The following is a 13243-nucleotide window of genomic DNA, read 5'->3' on the forward strand; positions in this document are numbered from 1 at the left end:
GGCAGGAATGAGGGTTTGCTGTGAGAAGAGAAACAATAGTGACCATATCTTTTATTCTTCTCCCAATGAACTCTAGGTATGAAAAAGTTTTTTTTTTTTTTTCCTATTACTAAACATATTTAAAAATACATAAATTCTCTGTTGCATGTATTATGATTTTTTAAAAGTGTATTTAAAACAATCTTTTTATGTTTTCACATACAGGAGTTTTAAGTTTCTGACTGGTGGAAAAGAGCTGATTTATTTCCTCATTTATTATTTCTTCCATCACTTCTATGATTAGTATTGGCTAATTCTAAATTTAGCTCCCTGCCATACTCTCTTTTCTATTCCTTTTGCAGCTCCTCCCATCAGAAGTCAGACTAAATGAGGGGAAGTCAAAGTTTTTAAAGTGCCCCTCGGCTCTCTAGCTAACACAAGCATCAATTCTGTCCTGGTATGATTATTTTACAATGTGGAGTCAGTCATTAGATCCCTATACACCGTCTTGACAGTTGATAATCATATCCGGCATGGTTCCATCATCGATATACTTTTAGCTCAGAGTTGTAGCAAGCATTTGGGTTGAAAAGCTCTTTAAAAGTGATATATGGTACTTGGACAATAAAGAGTAAGCACTATTCTTTTTTCTTTCTTTCTCCTTTTGGAGAAATATGCTGCTGGAAATATCTTCATTCTAATCTATGCAAACAGAATTGATCTTGAAATGCTTCAAGGGGTGTGTTTAACCACACATGTCTTTATTTGCTTGTCTTTCCAGTCCTTTACAAACTTTCTAGAGAAGCTCCCAAACTTTGCCACATTTCTGTCTCCACATGTCCCCTCAAATTTGGTGTTCATCCCGTAAGACATGTGAACCGAGCACTTACTGTTGATGTGGGACCAGGATAGGACGGGGACCCCTCGGACAGCCCGACAGCAAGCTGGGGAGAAAAGGTAAGAAGGAATGACCTATGGCCCCTGCCACTGTTATTCTTGATCTTTCTGAGGTTCTTTCACTAGGAACCTTTCAAATTAGGGGTTGATTTAATGATACTATAAGCCCCAGTTTACTAAATCCACCATTACAGAAAACCGTGTCAGAACTTCATCTCATTTTCTCCATTTTTCTCACTCTCTCTAGATCCTACTAGGCAAATAGGTCTCAAGAACCAGTTGGCTTGTTTCCCCATTCTTTGCCTCTCCATTTAAGTCTTACAAAAAGTGGAGCTGGCGCTGAGAGAAAAATATGTTAAAGTACATGTTTAAGAGTTTTAATGATCCATACAGGTCTGAACACAGGGTGATCCCTGTTCTTCCAAAGACCAGATCCTCAGAAATGTGTCTTGGTTTAAAATTATAATCCTTTAGGGATATGGTTGAAACCATCGGTGACTACTTATTATATATAGTTTATTAATTTAGTTACACATATATTTAAAACCACCGATTTTGTAAAAATTCATATCGATTTAGAAATATTACTCTTTTCACAACCACATTTCATAACACGATTTAAACTTTTCAGGTGCATCCGATATCAGTGTTTTCACAGTCACTCACTTTTTGAGTTTTCTACTGTTTCAGAGGCATATATACCATCTTCACTTCCAATGTGCTTGAAATAAAATACAGTCTGAGTTTTTGTGTATTTGCCCTTTTAGAAATCTGATTCCAAGCCATGAATACCCATTTAGAAGTGGCGATCTCTACATTGTTCACCATTTACTGCAGTATTGTTCGAAGTAACTGTTCAAAGGCTGTATAAGATGACACATGACTAATAACTAATAAATTAGATTACTTTTTCTCATTTAGAAATAAAACTGATTCTGTTAGAAGACCTCTATAAGCATCTAAAGTGATCAGCGACTAAAGTCAGTGTTTTAGGCTAATGTGTTCCCCCCAAACTTTATGTTCAAAATAACAAGAGTGCCCTTTACCACGGGACTCGAATACAAGGTGCCATCCACTTTTCTGAAGGATAACTGAGGGGAAAAAAAAAAAGAAAAAGAAAAAGAAACAACTCTGCTTATATGCTGGCATATGACATAACATAGTGGAAACTCTTACCATGTGCAGAAGACTTAAAGTCTATCTTTTACCAAAACTCATGGTTTCCTGATAAAACTCAATACACCGGTTACCGATTTTATCTTATTTTGCAAACGAGATACTGAAATAAAATCTCACAAACGTGAGAGCGATATCGGTTGTTCAACAGTCAGTTTGGTGGAAAACATGCCGGGGGAAACAAAACAAAACAAAACAAAACAAAACACAACACAGTTGTTCAACAGTCAGTTTGGTAGAAAACATGCCGGGGGAAACAAAACAAAAAACAAAAAAATAAAACGAAACAAAACACGCATGTGTGCTGGTACAGCTGCTTACACGCATGTTCTCTCTCCCCTCGCTCTACCCTCTCATGGTCATTGCATGTGTGCAGGTACAGCTGCTTACACGCATGTTCTCTCTCTCCCCTCGCTCTACCCTCTCATGGTCATTGTTATAGAAGAGAAAGCTGCAGAGCACAGGTGTAATCATGCGGAATTACATGAGGCCATAGGTTTGTATTTAACTGATGCTCCCGTGATAATCTGACAATGCAGAAACGGAGCTTTCGATTCTTTGTCACGTATGGTCTCTTACAATTGCAAAAACAATAACGACGATAAAAACAACAGCTATCATCGACGACAGCCCTCCGAGGCGGCAGACACCACATCAGTAACTGTGTTCGTGCAGACAAAATGCCAAGCACAGGCCCTGCCACGGGGAAAGAGCCCAACAGATGTCAGCAACTATTATTACTGTTGTTGTTGCTATTATTAAGTTTTTATCATTTGATCCTCGCGATGACTTTACGAGGCGAGCATTCACCGAGAAGAACATTAAACAAAACATTAAGGACACAGAGGCTCCGCGATATTTTGTAAGTTACTCAAGGTCAGAGAGTTATCAGCCAAGAGGAAATAGGAATTCTGCATTTGCATCTCTTTCAATAACTATTTCGTATTCTTAAAAATGCCAAATCTATATAAATTAAAGGGAGTGGAAGTAAGCGTAGTCTACACAACTTTAAACTACCCCTTTATGTTTCAATACCTAAAGCTGAGACGGAGGCCTGGGAGGGACACATAATTTTAAAGACACAGGAAGAAATCTGGAAACCTTCCCATGGCCATGGCTGAAAATCAGCATCTGTGTTTCCCAGACCAAAGCAAGTCAAGGCCACACAAGTGATGTGAGGAGATGAAGAGCCTTGAATAAACAACAGAGAACATAGGGACCAGGTACACTTAGTTAGAACAGTCATCAGCGAGTGCCTCTCCCAATGCATTCAAATTTAATATGTTTGAGTTATCACCGACTTAGAACATTACAGTAGCTTCAAGTGTACAATGTAATAATTATAAGTATTACAAAATCATCACCAAAATAAGTCTAGTTAACATCTGTCACCATATATAGTTATAAATTTTTTTTCTTGTGATGAGAACTTTTAAGATTTACTCTCAAATATGCAACTTTCGAATATGCAACACAGTATTATTAACTGGAGTCATCATGTTGTATATTACATCCCCTTGACTTATTTATTTTATACCTGGAAGTTACCTTTTGACCCCTTAACCCATTTCTCCTCATCCCTGGCAACCACTCAAATTTAAATTTTTTAAACAGGTTATTTCTGCTGGTCAAATAATACATATATCCAGGAACACACTGGAACTGCCTCTTACTATGGAAAGCTAATCGTTAAATATTCAGCAATTTTTAAAGCCACTTGTTGGTAGCTTGAAATTAGTCTTCTTGGGAGTATTTATATTATAGAAATTGGCAAACAGTATAAATCAGCCTCCCCCTGCCTGACCTCTATCAGAGAGTTGGTTTACCAGCACCATGTATATGTGTGCGTGTGTGTGTGTACGTATGTATATATACACACACATATACATATATGTATATACACATATATGTACGTATATGTGTCTATATATGTATATATATATGATATGTATAGATATAAATGATATGTGTATATATGTGTGTGTATATATATCATCTATATAAATGATTTTGTTTTAGATTCATTTGCCATCTCTGAGTCCTTGTTCTATGCTTAGGACGGGTTTCATGATCAGGGTAGAGTGGCCTTACATAAATAAGTAGAAGTTTTTCCCTCAAATACCCTTTATATGTGGACAAGAGGAAATTACAATCCAGTGGAATGTTTTGGAAACAGTGGATGGGAATGTCATCATGCTGCTTTATAAAAATTGGGTTAAAGGGACCTAAATTCTTGGCTTTCTTAGACTCACTTTCCAGGACAAAATCACTATGCCATGGTCCTCTCCGCGGCACAGTGACCTCTTCTTGCACTGATGACAGCGAGATCCTTTTCCATCTCTAGCTCATGTTTGTCACCCCAGTCTCCAAAAAAGCACTATCTGGCTATGACCACATTCTATGACCATTACGTCTTGTAGAAAGCTCTGTTTTCTTCCCTTCCAAATCAGGCAGTTGTCTGTTAGGATTTTTCTTTGAAAGAACACTGTAATCTGGAAATGAATTAGTGTTTCCCTGTTTAACCTTCTAAAGAAAAGTTCAGCTTCCAACAAAATAACGAAGCAAATAACAGAATTTAGTTAATCTGTGTACAATAGGACTTTCAATCCTACTGTAGAAAATTGTCACACTTCCTTGAAATAACCCCTGAATCTGAACAAGAGCTGCAGAAGCAAGTCAAGGGAGCATGGTACACGTCACCTGCCTTGTGAAGAAAGGTAAAATAAAACACCATGATGACATCCTCAGTCTCCTGGGAAGAATCACTTTCTTCCTCACTGTTCCTGGCACAGACTTGTCATGGGGCCTCGGCTTATCTGTTTACATATCTGTCTCTTCTTACTACAGGTCGTTTTAAATGCTTCAGCCTAATAGAATGTAACCCCCTTAAAGACAGCGAGAGTGTCTCATCGATCTTTGTATGCAGTTGGTGATCACGATAGGCACTCAGTAAAGACTTGAGGAAAAGATGAATGAACATTTGTCATCCTTTACTTGGGTGCCACCCTGTTCAACAACATTAATCTCACTCGGAATACGAGGCTGGGCACTAAAGGGCGGGTGGATTTTATGAATGAACTTTGAGGCTGGGCACAAGGGTGGGATAATTAAAGGGACGAAGGAATGGTGCTTTTATTGTAGCTTCACACCCATTGGGTTGTGGCCCGAGAGAAAAGAAAAGAGCAAGGAATAGTGTTTATCTAAGCACGTGGGCACTGCCACTTTTAAGAAGCTCAGTTATAAGAACTTCAGGAGTTTTTTTTTTTTTTTTTAAATAGGTTCTAACTTATTTCAAACAAGGAATATGAGCTTAACCTACATCACTTCACTCGAAATGCCTTTGTTGAATTTTCAGCGTAAACCTTTTGGGTAATAACAGTAATACATGTTGATTACTACTGTCTTAAATTATAATACTGATTGTGTCATGTAAGGCCTTCTACATAACAGACAGCAACCTAGAGTACTCAAATTTATGGAGACAGAAAGTAGAATGATCCTTATCAGGGGCTGGGGTGAGTGAGGAGTTAGTGTTTAATGGGTACAGAGTTTCAGTTTAGCAAAACGAAAAAAGTTCTGGAGATGAATGGTGGTGACGGCTGCATGACAAGGTGACTGTATTTAATACCACAGAACCGTTCACACTTAAAAATGTTAAAATGGTAAATTTTATGTTATGCGTATTTTACCTAATTAAAAAAACGCACAGCGAAGGTTGGAGGGAGTTCTCACCTCCGTCCTCCAAGCTGCTTTTAGAAGATTTTCTTGTTCGCTTCATCGAATCTATTTTTTGTTCTCTCCTTATTTTTATATACCCCCGGATCAACCTTAAACAGAAAACAGATTTATGTACAAAGAGCTGTTAAAATATTTACTTATAAATTTATATAGTCTGTAATCTCAAAGGACAATCAGTGTGTCACACAATCCATTGAATAACAGCAATCTGCAGGTTTGGATGCATTGGGACAAACTACACATCCCATACAGGTTTAGATATGCAAGGATTTCAGCAATATGTAATTTCACACACACGGAACCTTACGAATGTCCTTGGACTTTGAGAACTCAGAGCAAACTAACTTTGTGCAAGGCAAATATGGGTGTTGGTTTGTTTGTGACTCCAGCGCCAATCCACTTTACAAGGGAAAATGTAATTTCCCAGGGAGAGGCCGTAAAGCCAGACTAAAAACCCAGAGCAACCGAGGGAACTAGAATTTATGCGATGGTCTTGTGGGGGAAGTATCAGAATTTGAAAGAGAGGCACGTGATGAGGCCGGGAAAACTGGGTCTCTGACAATAGCTAGATCTGTAAAAACCAGACTCTGCCACTTCCTGTCTGTAAATTTTGCATATAACTTAAAATCTCAAAGCCTCGATTACTTTCTCTGCAAAACAAGGAGAACCAAGTGTCTCTCATAAAGCGCTGCTATCCCATTAAATAAATTACATAAGATTAAATAAAATAATGCATACATCTGAAAGATGGTAGACAGTCAGTAATTCTTAGATATTATTAATATCTTTGTGATGTATGGCCATTATTTATTACTAATAATAAATTTATTACTAAGTGATATATATGTATGCTTCTTAGAAGTAACCAGGCCAACCTCAGAGACCTGTCCTGAAATACTTTTTGTCTTGATGTCATGGGGTATTTGGGAGCAAGGAAGGTACCTTTAAAGATGGTGGAATCCAGGTCCTGCGTTCTACACTGCTGGTAACTAGGTCTAGAGAGACTAAAGGACTTGATGAAGGTCCCACTGTTAGTGCCAGAATTAAAAACCTAATTCTTTAATTCAGGGCTCCTTTCTGTCTACCGTGGAACTTCTGGAAGTGGAAGAGTTATAAAAGCAGCTGAATGTTCAAACTTCACCTTCTAGCTCTGGACTGCGTGCCAGAAGGAGGTGAAACATAGGGAGGTGACTCGCTCTGTCCTGTGATGGCTGAATGAGTAATGACACCAGCTAACAGTTACTGAGTGTGCTAAGTACACCTGAGGAGAAATCCAGGGGTATGCTTGAACACGCTAGGAATGAAGCAAGGAACAAATTCTAAAACATAAACAAACATATTTGGAAGCCTTACAGCATGATCAGATAAGATGCCTCATCGGACACACCCCTACCATCCGCCTTCAGGAGACGATGGCCTGGGGCTCCCTGGCGTCAGTCCTAGTTAAGCATGGGACGCCAGGCAGCCAATTGGAAGCTCTGCGCACATAGGCCAGGTGTGTGGACTGTGGGCTTTGGGGAGAAGATGGAGCTTTTTAGTTATGTAACATCCAGGAGCAGTGTGCTTGGGTCTGTTTACTTGGGCTGGGAGGGATCCCAGAGGAAGTGCTTCTCGTCTTGTCTGGGACAGTCTAAACCCCCTTGCCAGCATGCTGGGAGCCAGATGGGGGAAAGACAACCAAGCACCTTGGCATTCAGAATGCAGACTTGCACTTGGAAGCCCTGATTTCATGTGCCATCCTTGCCCTTAAGAGCACCTGGCTGCAAGGAATGAACAAGAGGACCCAGGAATCTGCTTTTTACACCGACTTTCATGAAAACCTCTTGTTTTTGGCCCCACTTTCACCGTCATTTTGAGAGGTATCTAGGGCTAGCAATTCCTGAGCCTTTTGTTCATTCTACGGTGTAACTGGCTGTCTTGGGTTTGCTAGGCCAGTTGCCACTCTCTGTGCTTTCCACCTTGCCAAATATTGAGATGCTGCCTTCCGTTCTCTTAGTCATAGAGGATTATTATTATTCTGTAGAGTCCTTTACCTGCTGTTTTCTTGGCATTTTAGAAGGAAATAAAAGGAAATAAAATAAAAGGTCCATGTTTCACCTAGTCTCACCTAGGTACTAGGTACTTGGTGTAATTCTACAACTGAATATAGTAGTTGTTATTATTATCTCTACTTAGCATCAAGGAAACTGAGTTTCAGGAACTTGCTCGAGCCCTCTCAGGGGTTTGAACTCAGGTCCTTCTTACGTCAGATCCCACACCGCAGATCATGACCACATCCAGGTATTCATGGTGAAATGAAGATGGCAATGACTGTCGAGCGTCACTGAGCATTCATTAAGTGGTTTGTGCATATTAACCATAGCAGCTCTGTGAGACAAGGACCATTACTATCAGCCCATTTTACAGAGGAGGACATTAAGTCACAGAGACGGTAAGGAGCCTGCCCAAGATCATGGAGCCCAGAGAATCTGGCTCCAGAAGCCGTGTTCTTAACACTTACCAGCGACAGTTCAACACACCACGTCACCTTGCGGATTTCCACCATCTACTTTAGGACCCTCCCCTACTCTGCTCTTTGACCTTTCCTAGATGACTTACTCCAGAAGAAAGCAAAAATCTCCTTAAACCAGCCAACCAAAGCAGAGACAATGAATAGAAGACAGCCAGAGCTAAAGTAAAATCACTGTGAAAATATGTGCACAAGAAATGATTCTACTAGATTACAGTATCCTCTGTTTATAGTTACCTTTAGTCAAGGAAGAGTGTGAAGAACGCACCAATATAACTAGACATGTAAAAATCGTATATATTTTTCGAGAGGAAATGCTAACTAGATTTGCTTCCTAGTCTGACAGCCTAAAATTATGTATGCTAGGGGGTGCTATTGAACAATTTTAGGGGTTTCGTCCATTTGGCGTTCTTAAATTTGCATGCAGTACTGCTTTGGGGTAGGATGAACTTTAAATTTGAATTAAAAATCTGTTTAACCTCAGCCTGGCAACTGTTAGCCAACATAATATTTTACATGGTATGTACAGTTAGTTCTTATTCACGTAGAAGCATTAAGTGTCCATTATTTTCTTTTCCACTTGTATGTCCGAGAACTCAATTAAAAGATAATGAAACGGAGGTGTTAAAACTCAAAGAAAGTGTCACTGTCTCTAGAGCATTATTGACGGCGTAAAGACTTGTGTCTCGGGGCAGTTAATAGAATCTGTAGGCTAAAGGAAGCACAAAACCAAATTAGTGGCAACCAAACATTAGGAATCAAGAAATCTTAGTTCTAACTCAGTTGCTCCACAATTAAGCTAAATTACCTAAGTACATGTTAATAAATCATGATGAGGTAAATACACAGGATAAGGAAGGTTAGAAAGTACAGCAGTGCTTATGCTGAATTAGGCCACACAAGCTGTCTAACACAGAAAACGTGAGTAATTGAAGACACAAAAGGCCAGACAACATACAGACCCACCTCCAAAGTCCATACAATTAGGAATTAATATATATCCTTCTATAAATGTATATAAACATATATCCTTTTCTGAACTTTCAAAAGCGGCCTAAAAAATTATTTGTTCTAGAATTGTGCCTACTGCACAACATACTTTGAATAGCAGACGTTCAAAATTCTTCAAATGAATAAAGAGTATCTATTAACTCCAGGACTTAACAAGTTCGCAGTGCTTTAATACGTGTTTCTTCAAAGGAAATAAAGAATTGTCTCTATGCTGAAAGGCACTGTGTGATGAATGACAACTTCCCAAGATGTCACCTTGATTATACGCTCACTGCTTCATACGTCGCTTCTCCCACATGGAGTGACTGACTCGAAGCAGAGGCAAGGCCTTATACACACTGCTCTGGCGTTTTTATGCAGGTGCTAGGGCATTCTAGGCCAAAGGAACTCAGTGAACATTTGTTGATTGATAAATTGTTCAGACAGAAATGTGAGCTAATAAATGAGCCTGTGGAGTTTATCCAAGTGTACGGGAGGCTTCTTGCAGTTGAGGGAGAGTTGCTACTCGGTGGTTTAAAGGTAGAGACGAACAGACAAATACCATCTTGCTACAAGAACCATTTACCTACCTTCTTGAAAACTACTAAGTCAAATGTAATTTTTTCCTTCCAGTTCTCAAGTCCAAGATAATTATTGCTTATGATGAGAAGATCTCACAGCTTTTGGAGTACTGAGGAGAAGTGGTTTTTCCTGCTACACGTGAAACCATGTGACTTGCTCCACGTATTAATTTTTTAAAACCACTTAGAGTTTGTGCTTGGAAATAGTTTTTGGCAGCATACATAGGCCCTTTTTCAGTTGGCAACTTGGAAACTACTATTCTGGGATACAGACTAAAAAAAGAAAACCCCAAAAACCTTTTGGTGAGTGTATATGATTCTTAGATGATTGAAAAAAAAAAAAAGTAACTAGGAGAAAAAACTCAAAATGTCATATTTAAAGAAATCCTAAAAATATATCCATTCATTCAATAGGGAACATCAGACATCAATCAGACTTTTGGAACCAAAAGTTACTTTTCAAGGACTGATTTCAAGGATTTAGGAGAGTAAACACTTTAAATACAATATTGGGGCTAAGGCAAGTGAACTATGTCCTTTAACTCACATATATTGATCCTAAAATGCCAAATTTTGGCTTCGCCTTGTCACTGAATGTTTGCTGTCACCCAGCTAACATCTATCTATCAGGCCAGGGGCCTGTAGCTTTGCTCGAGGTGGTTTGGCAAGATTTTAGCCTGGATATCGGGTGGGGGGCAGAGGACACAGTCATGTATTTTTGAAGAGAGCAGAGGGTCGAGTGACGAAATCAGCTCTGAAATACACAAAAATGCTTCTTGCTCTGGCACGGGAAAATTCACCTTGGGCTCAGCAAACCCATGGCTATGCAATTTATTCTCAAAAGGGTAAATGGCCTTGTCAAGATGATCTCCACTAAAATTGGATTAGCCTACAAAAGCTGGAAATGATATCTGCTTAGCCAAAGATTTCTCATGGAGAACACAAATAGTGTTGCAAACCAGAATGCTTAGGCGACGCTCGACAGAATTAAGAAAATAAAGTTTTCAAAAGGCCCTTAAACACACCAGAGAACACCGTGTACATACAGACAACTGAAGCACTAATTAAAAAGAATTCTTATCTATTCATTAAAAAAGGCCCAAATTTAAGAGCTGCCATTAGTCACCATCTCATTAATCTACATTCAGAGGATCATTCAAGGTCAAGGGAAGAATAAATTTCATTGGGGCATAATTGCCAGGAACTGGCTTCTTTTCGAAGTGGCAAGAGGGATCACGCCTGTTACATTTGAGGATTCTGGAGAGCCTGCTTCTGGGGGCTCATGGCTTGCTGGTGTGGAGTTGATGGCAAGGGACAGGCTGGTTACCTCAGCTAGGTGATCCTTTATCTGCAGAAAAGACACCTATCAATGATTCTCCAGGAAGGGGCGGGGGAGGGGGAGATACTATAATACTTGAAAGGAAAAAGTCCGAATTTCCTTAAAAATATTCTGATTTGCATTTCCTTTTGGCTCATATGATAATGTTATCATTAAAAAGAAATATTGCTAGGAATTCTGACTTTATACACGCCAAGACAATCTTACACATTCTAGTAGCTTAATGCAAAAGGTTTTCAATCTCTAGATTTGCAAAAATCTTTCATGTCCTTTCTTTGGTTCTTAGAAGCTCCAAACATGAATTTACTCTTTAATTTCATCTCTTACTCTCCTTCGAGTTAAATAATCCAATATCTATCAAGCATTAATGTGACAGGCACAGTGATGAACAGTCTCTTAAGGCAAAGTAAACATAACCTTCTCTTTTGGCCTCTTTGACTAAGTAGAAAATACGGCTGATCCTGGTTGTTGAATGCATGTCTGCTTTGCATTGGGCATCTTACATGAATTCCCACTAACACTTTAAATCATGTGGCATTTTACTGATTGCCTGCTACAGAAGTACATACTGGGGACTCCTTATCCACATGTCATAGATAAGAAAATTCAAGCTCAGAAAATACCAGGCATCTCGATTTTCACGTACACTGGGGTAGGTACCTGCAGAGTCTGAACTCTAACCAGTCACCGTGACTCACATCTCTCCTCCCTCTTCTCCTCCACCTACAAAGTTCCACCTACAAAGGCAGCAGTACCAACCAGCAGTGACTGGGCGCTTAGCTCTTGCTAAGCACTGTCCAAAAGTTTTCCGTGTTATTAACTTATTTAACCTCACGACAATTCTATGATGATGTACTATTATTTTAACAGTTACTTTTCAGATGAAGAAACAGAGAGCTTAAGGACCCAGCCTCAGCTCACACAAAGCATCTGACTCCAGACACCCAATAACCAGAGGGAGCAGCCTGGTGACTTGGGAGTTCCTCTTACCAGTTAGCCACCAGAGGATCCTGTGTCTTGGATGCTGAAAAAGGGTCCTTGAGCTGGGTGGCTGTTTGCACTTGACCTTCCAGCTAAAGAACTCTAGACGCCGTTGTTCAAAATCTAATGGGTCGTGTGTATTTTGACTTAGGAATTCCTGGCACATAAATGGCTGTATTAAGCAAAAAAGTCCTAGCTACTACCCTAGGAAATAAAAGAAAGAATGTACAATTTGTCACCTTGCCAAGATCAAGAGCCCAAGTGATTGGCTCACACAAATCAGGGCCACAGAAATGATAAGGGTAATTGACTGATGGACATTAAGGCTTGTATATTCTGGGATGTACATGCTAACAGTGTAGGGGGAGATGTGAAGAGGTAGCTGAAGAGGAAAACAGAAAGCTAAGGTGAAAACAGCAAGCTAAGCTTCCATTTTAAAGGCTGCTAATGAATCAGTGAGAAGTGGGCAGGAAGAAGAGACAGGAAATGGGCTGGAATGACCCAGCCCTCAGACAGCTTCTAATGGCCACTGAAGCCAGAGGCCCTTTGCTCTCATTATTTCAAACACCAAGCAGGTAAAGTAGGACATGTGTTAGATTTTGTATCTAGACCTGTGTCTGAATTTATATAAAAAATGGGGTTATCCCAATGTCTTTTTAGGACAACCTCATGCTGGTGAGGTTCCACAAGAATGTTCCAGTTCACAGCTATGCCCAAATCATGGTGGTGTCACCTAGAATGCAAGGTTCCATCGGCTTCATTCTGTAGAAGTACTTCTAAGCTATCGGTGGTTGTTTTTTTAAGTTAAAACAAAATTACTTTAAAAAACAACCCCAAACTGATATATAATCAAAGAGCACCCAAATCAATCTCAGTCTCCTGAGTCAGGAGACTAAGACGTATGTCAAATATCCAATTTGATAGTACAAAGATGGCAGTAGAGGACAGCTCCCATGCACACAAATAAGTCAGAGATAATTCATAAGTTGAAGTAATGTTTGCCAATTAGAGAAACTCTTCACTGTTCAGAGCAAGATAAAAACTGATAGGAAA

The 13243-nt window shown here is 39.5% G+C and overlaps 1 protein-coding gene across 2 annotated transcripts in view; it reads right to left on the reverse strand.

Moving 5' to 3' along the window:
* The window catches only part of CUNH1orf21 (chromosome unknown C1orf21 homolog), a 122438-nt gene that overhangs the window by 37289 nt on the left and 71906 nt on the right, over positions 1-13243 (reverse strand). The window contains exon 3 of one of the 2 annotated variants that reach the window (XM_015586120.2): positions 870-923. The exons of the other annotated variant lie outside the window; for it this stretch is intronic. Coding sequence (XP_015441606.1) covers positions 870-923 — 54 coding nt within the window. The remainder of the gene's footprint in view (positions 1-869; positions 924-13243) is intronic. 2 annotated transcript variants of the gene reach the window in all.

This window comes from Pteropus alecto, unplaced genomic scaffold (genome assembly GCF_000325575.1).
Source record: "Pteropus alecto unplaced genomic scaffold, ASM32557v1 scaffold101, whole genome shotgun sequence".
Classification (NCBI taxonomy): domain Eukaryota; kingdom Metazoa; phylum Chordata; class Mammalia; order Chiroptera; family Pteropodidae; genus Pteropus; species Pteropus alecto.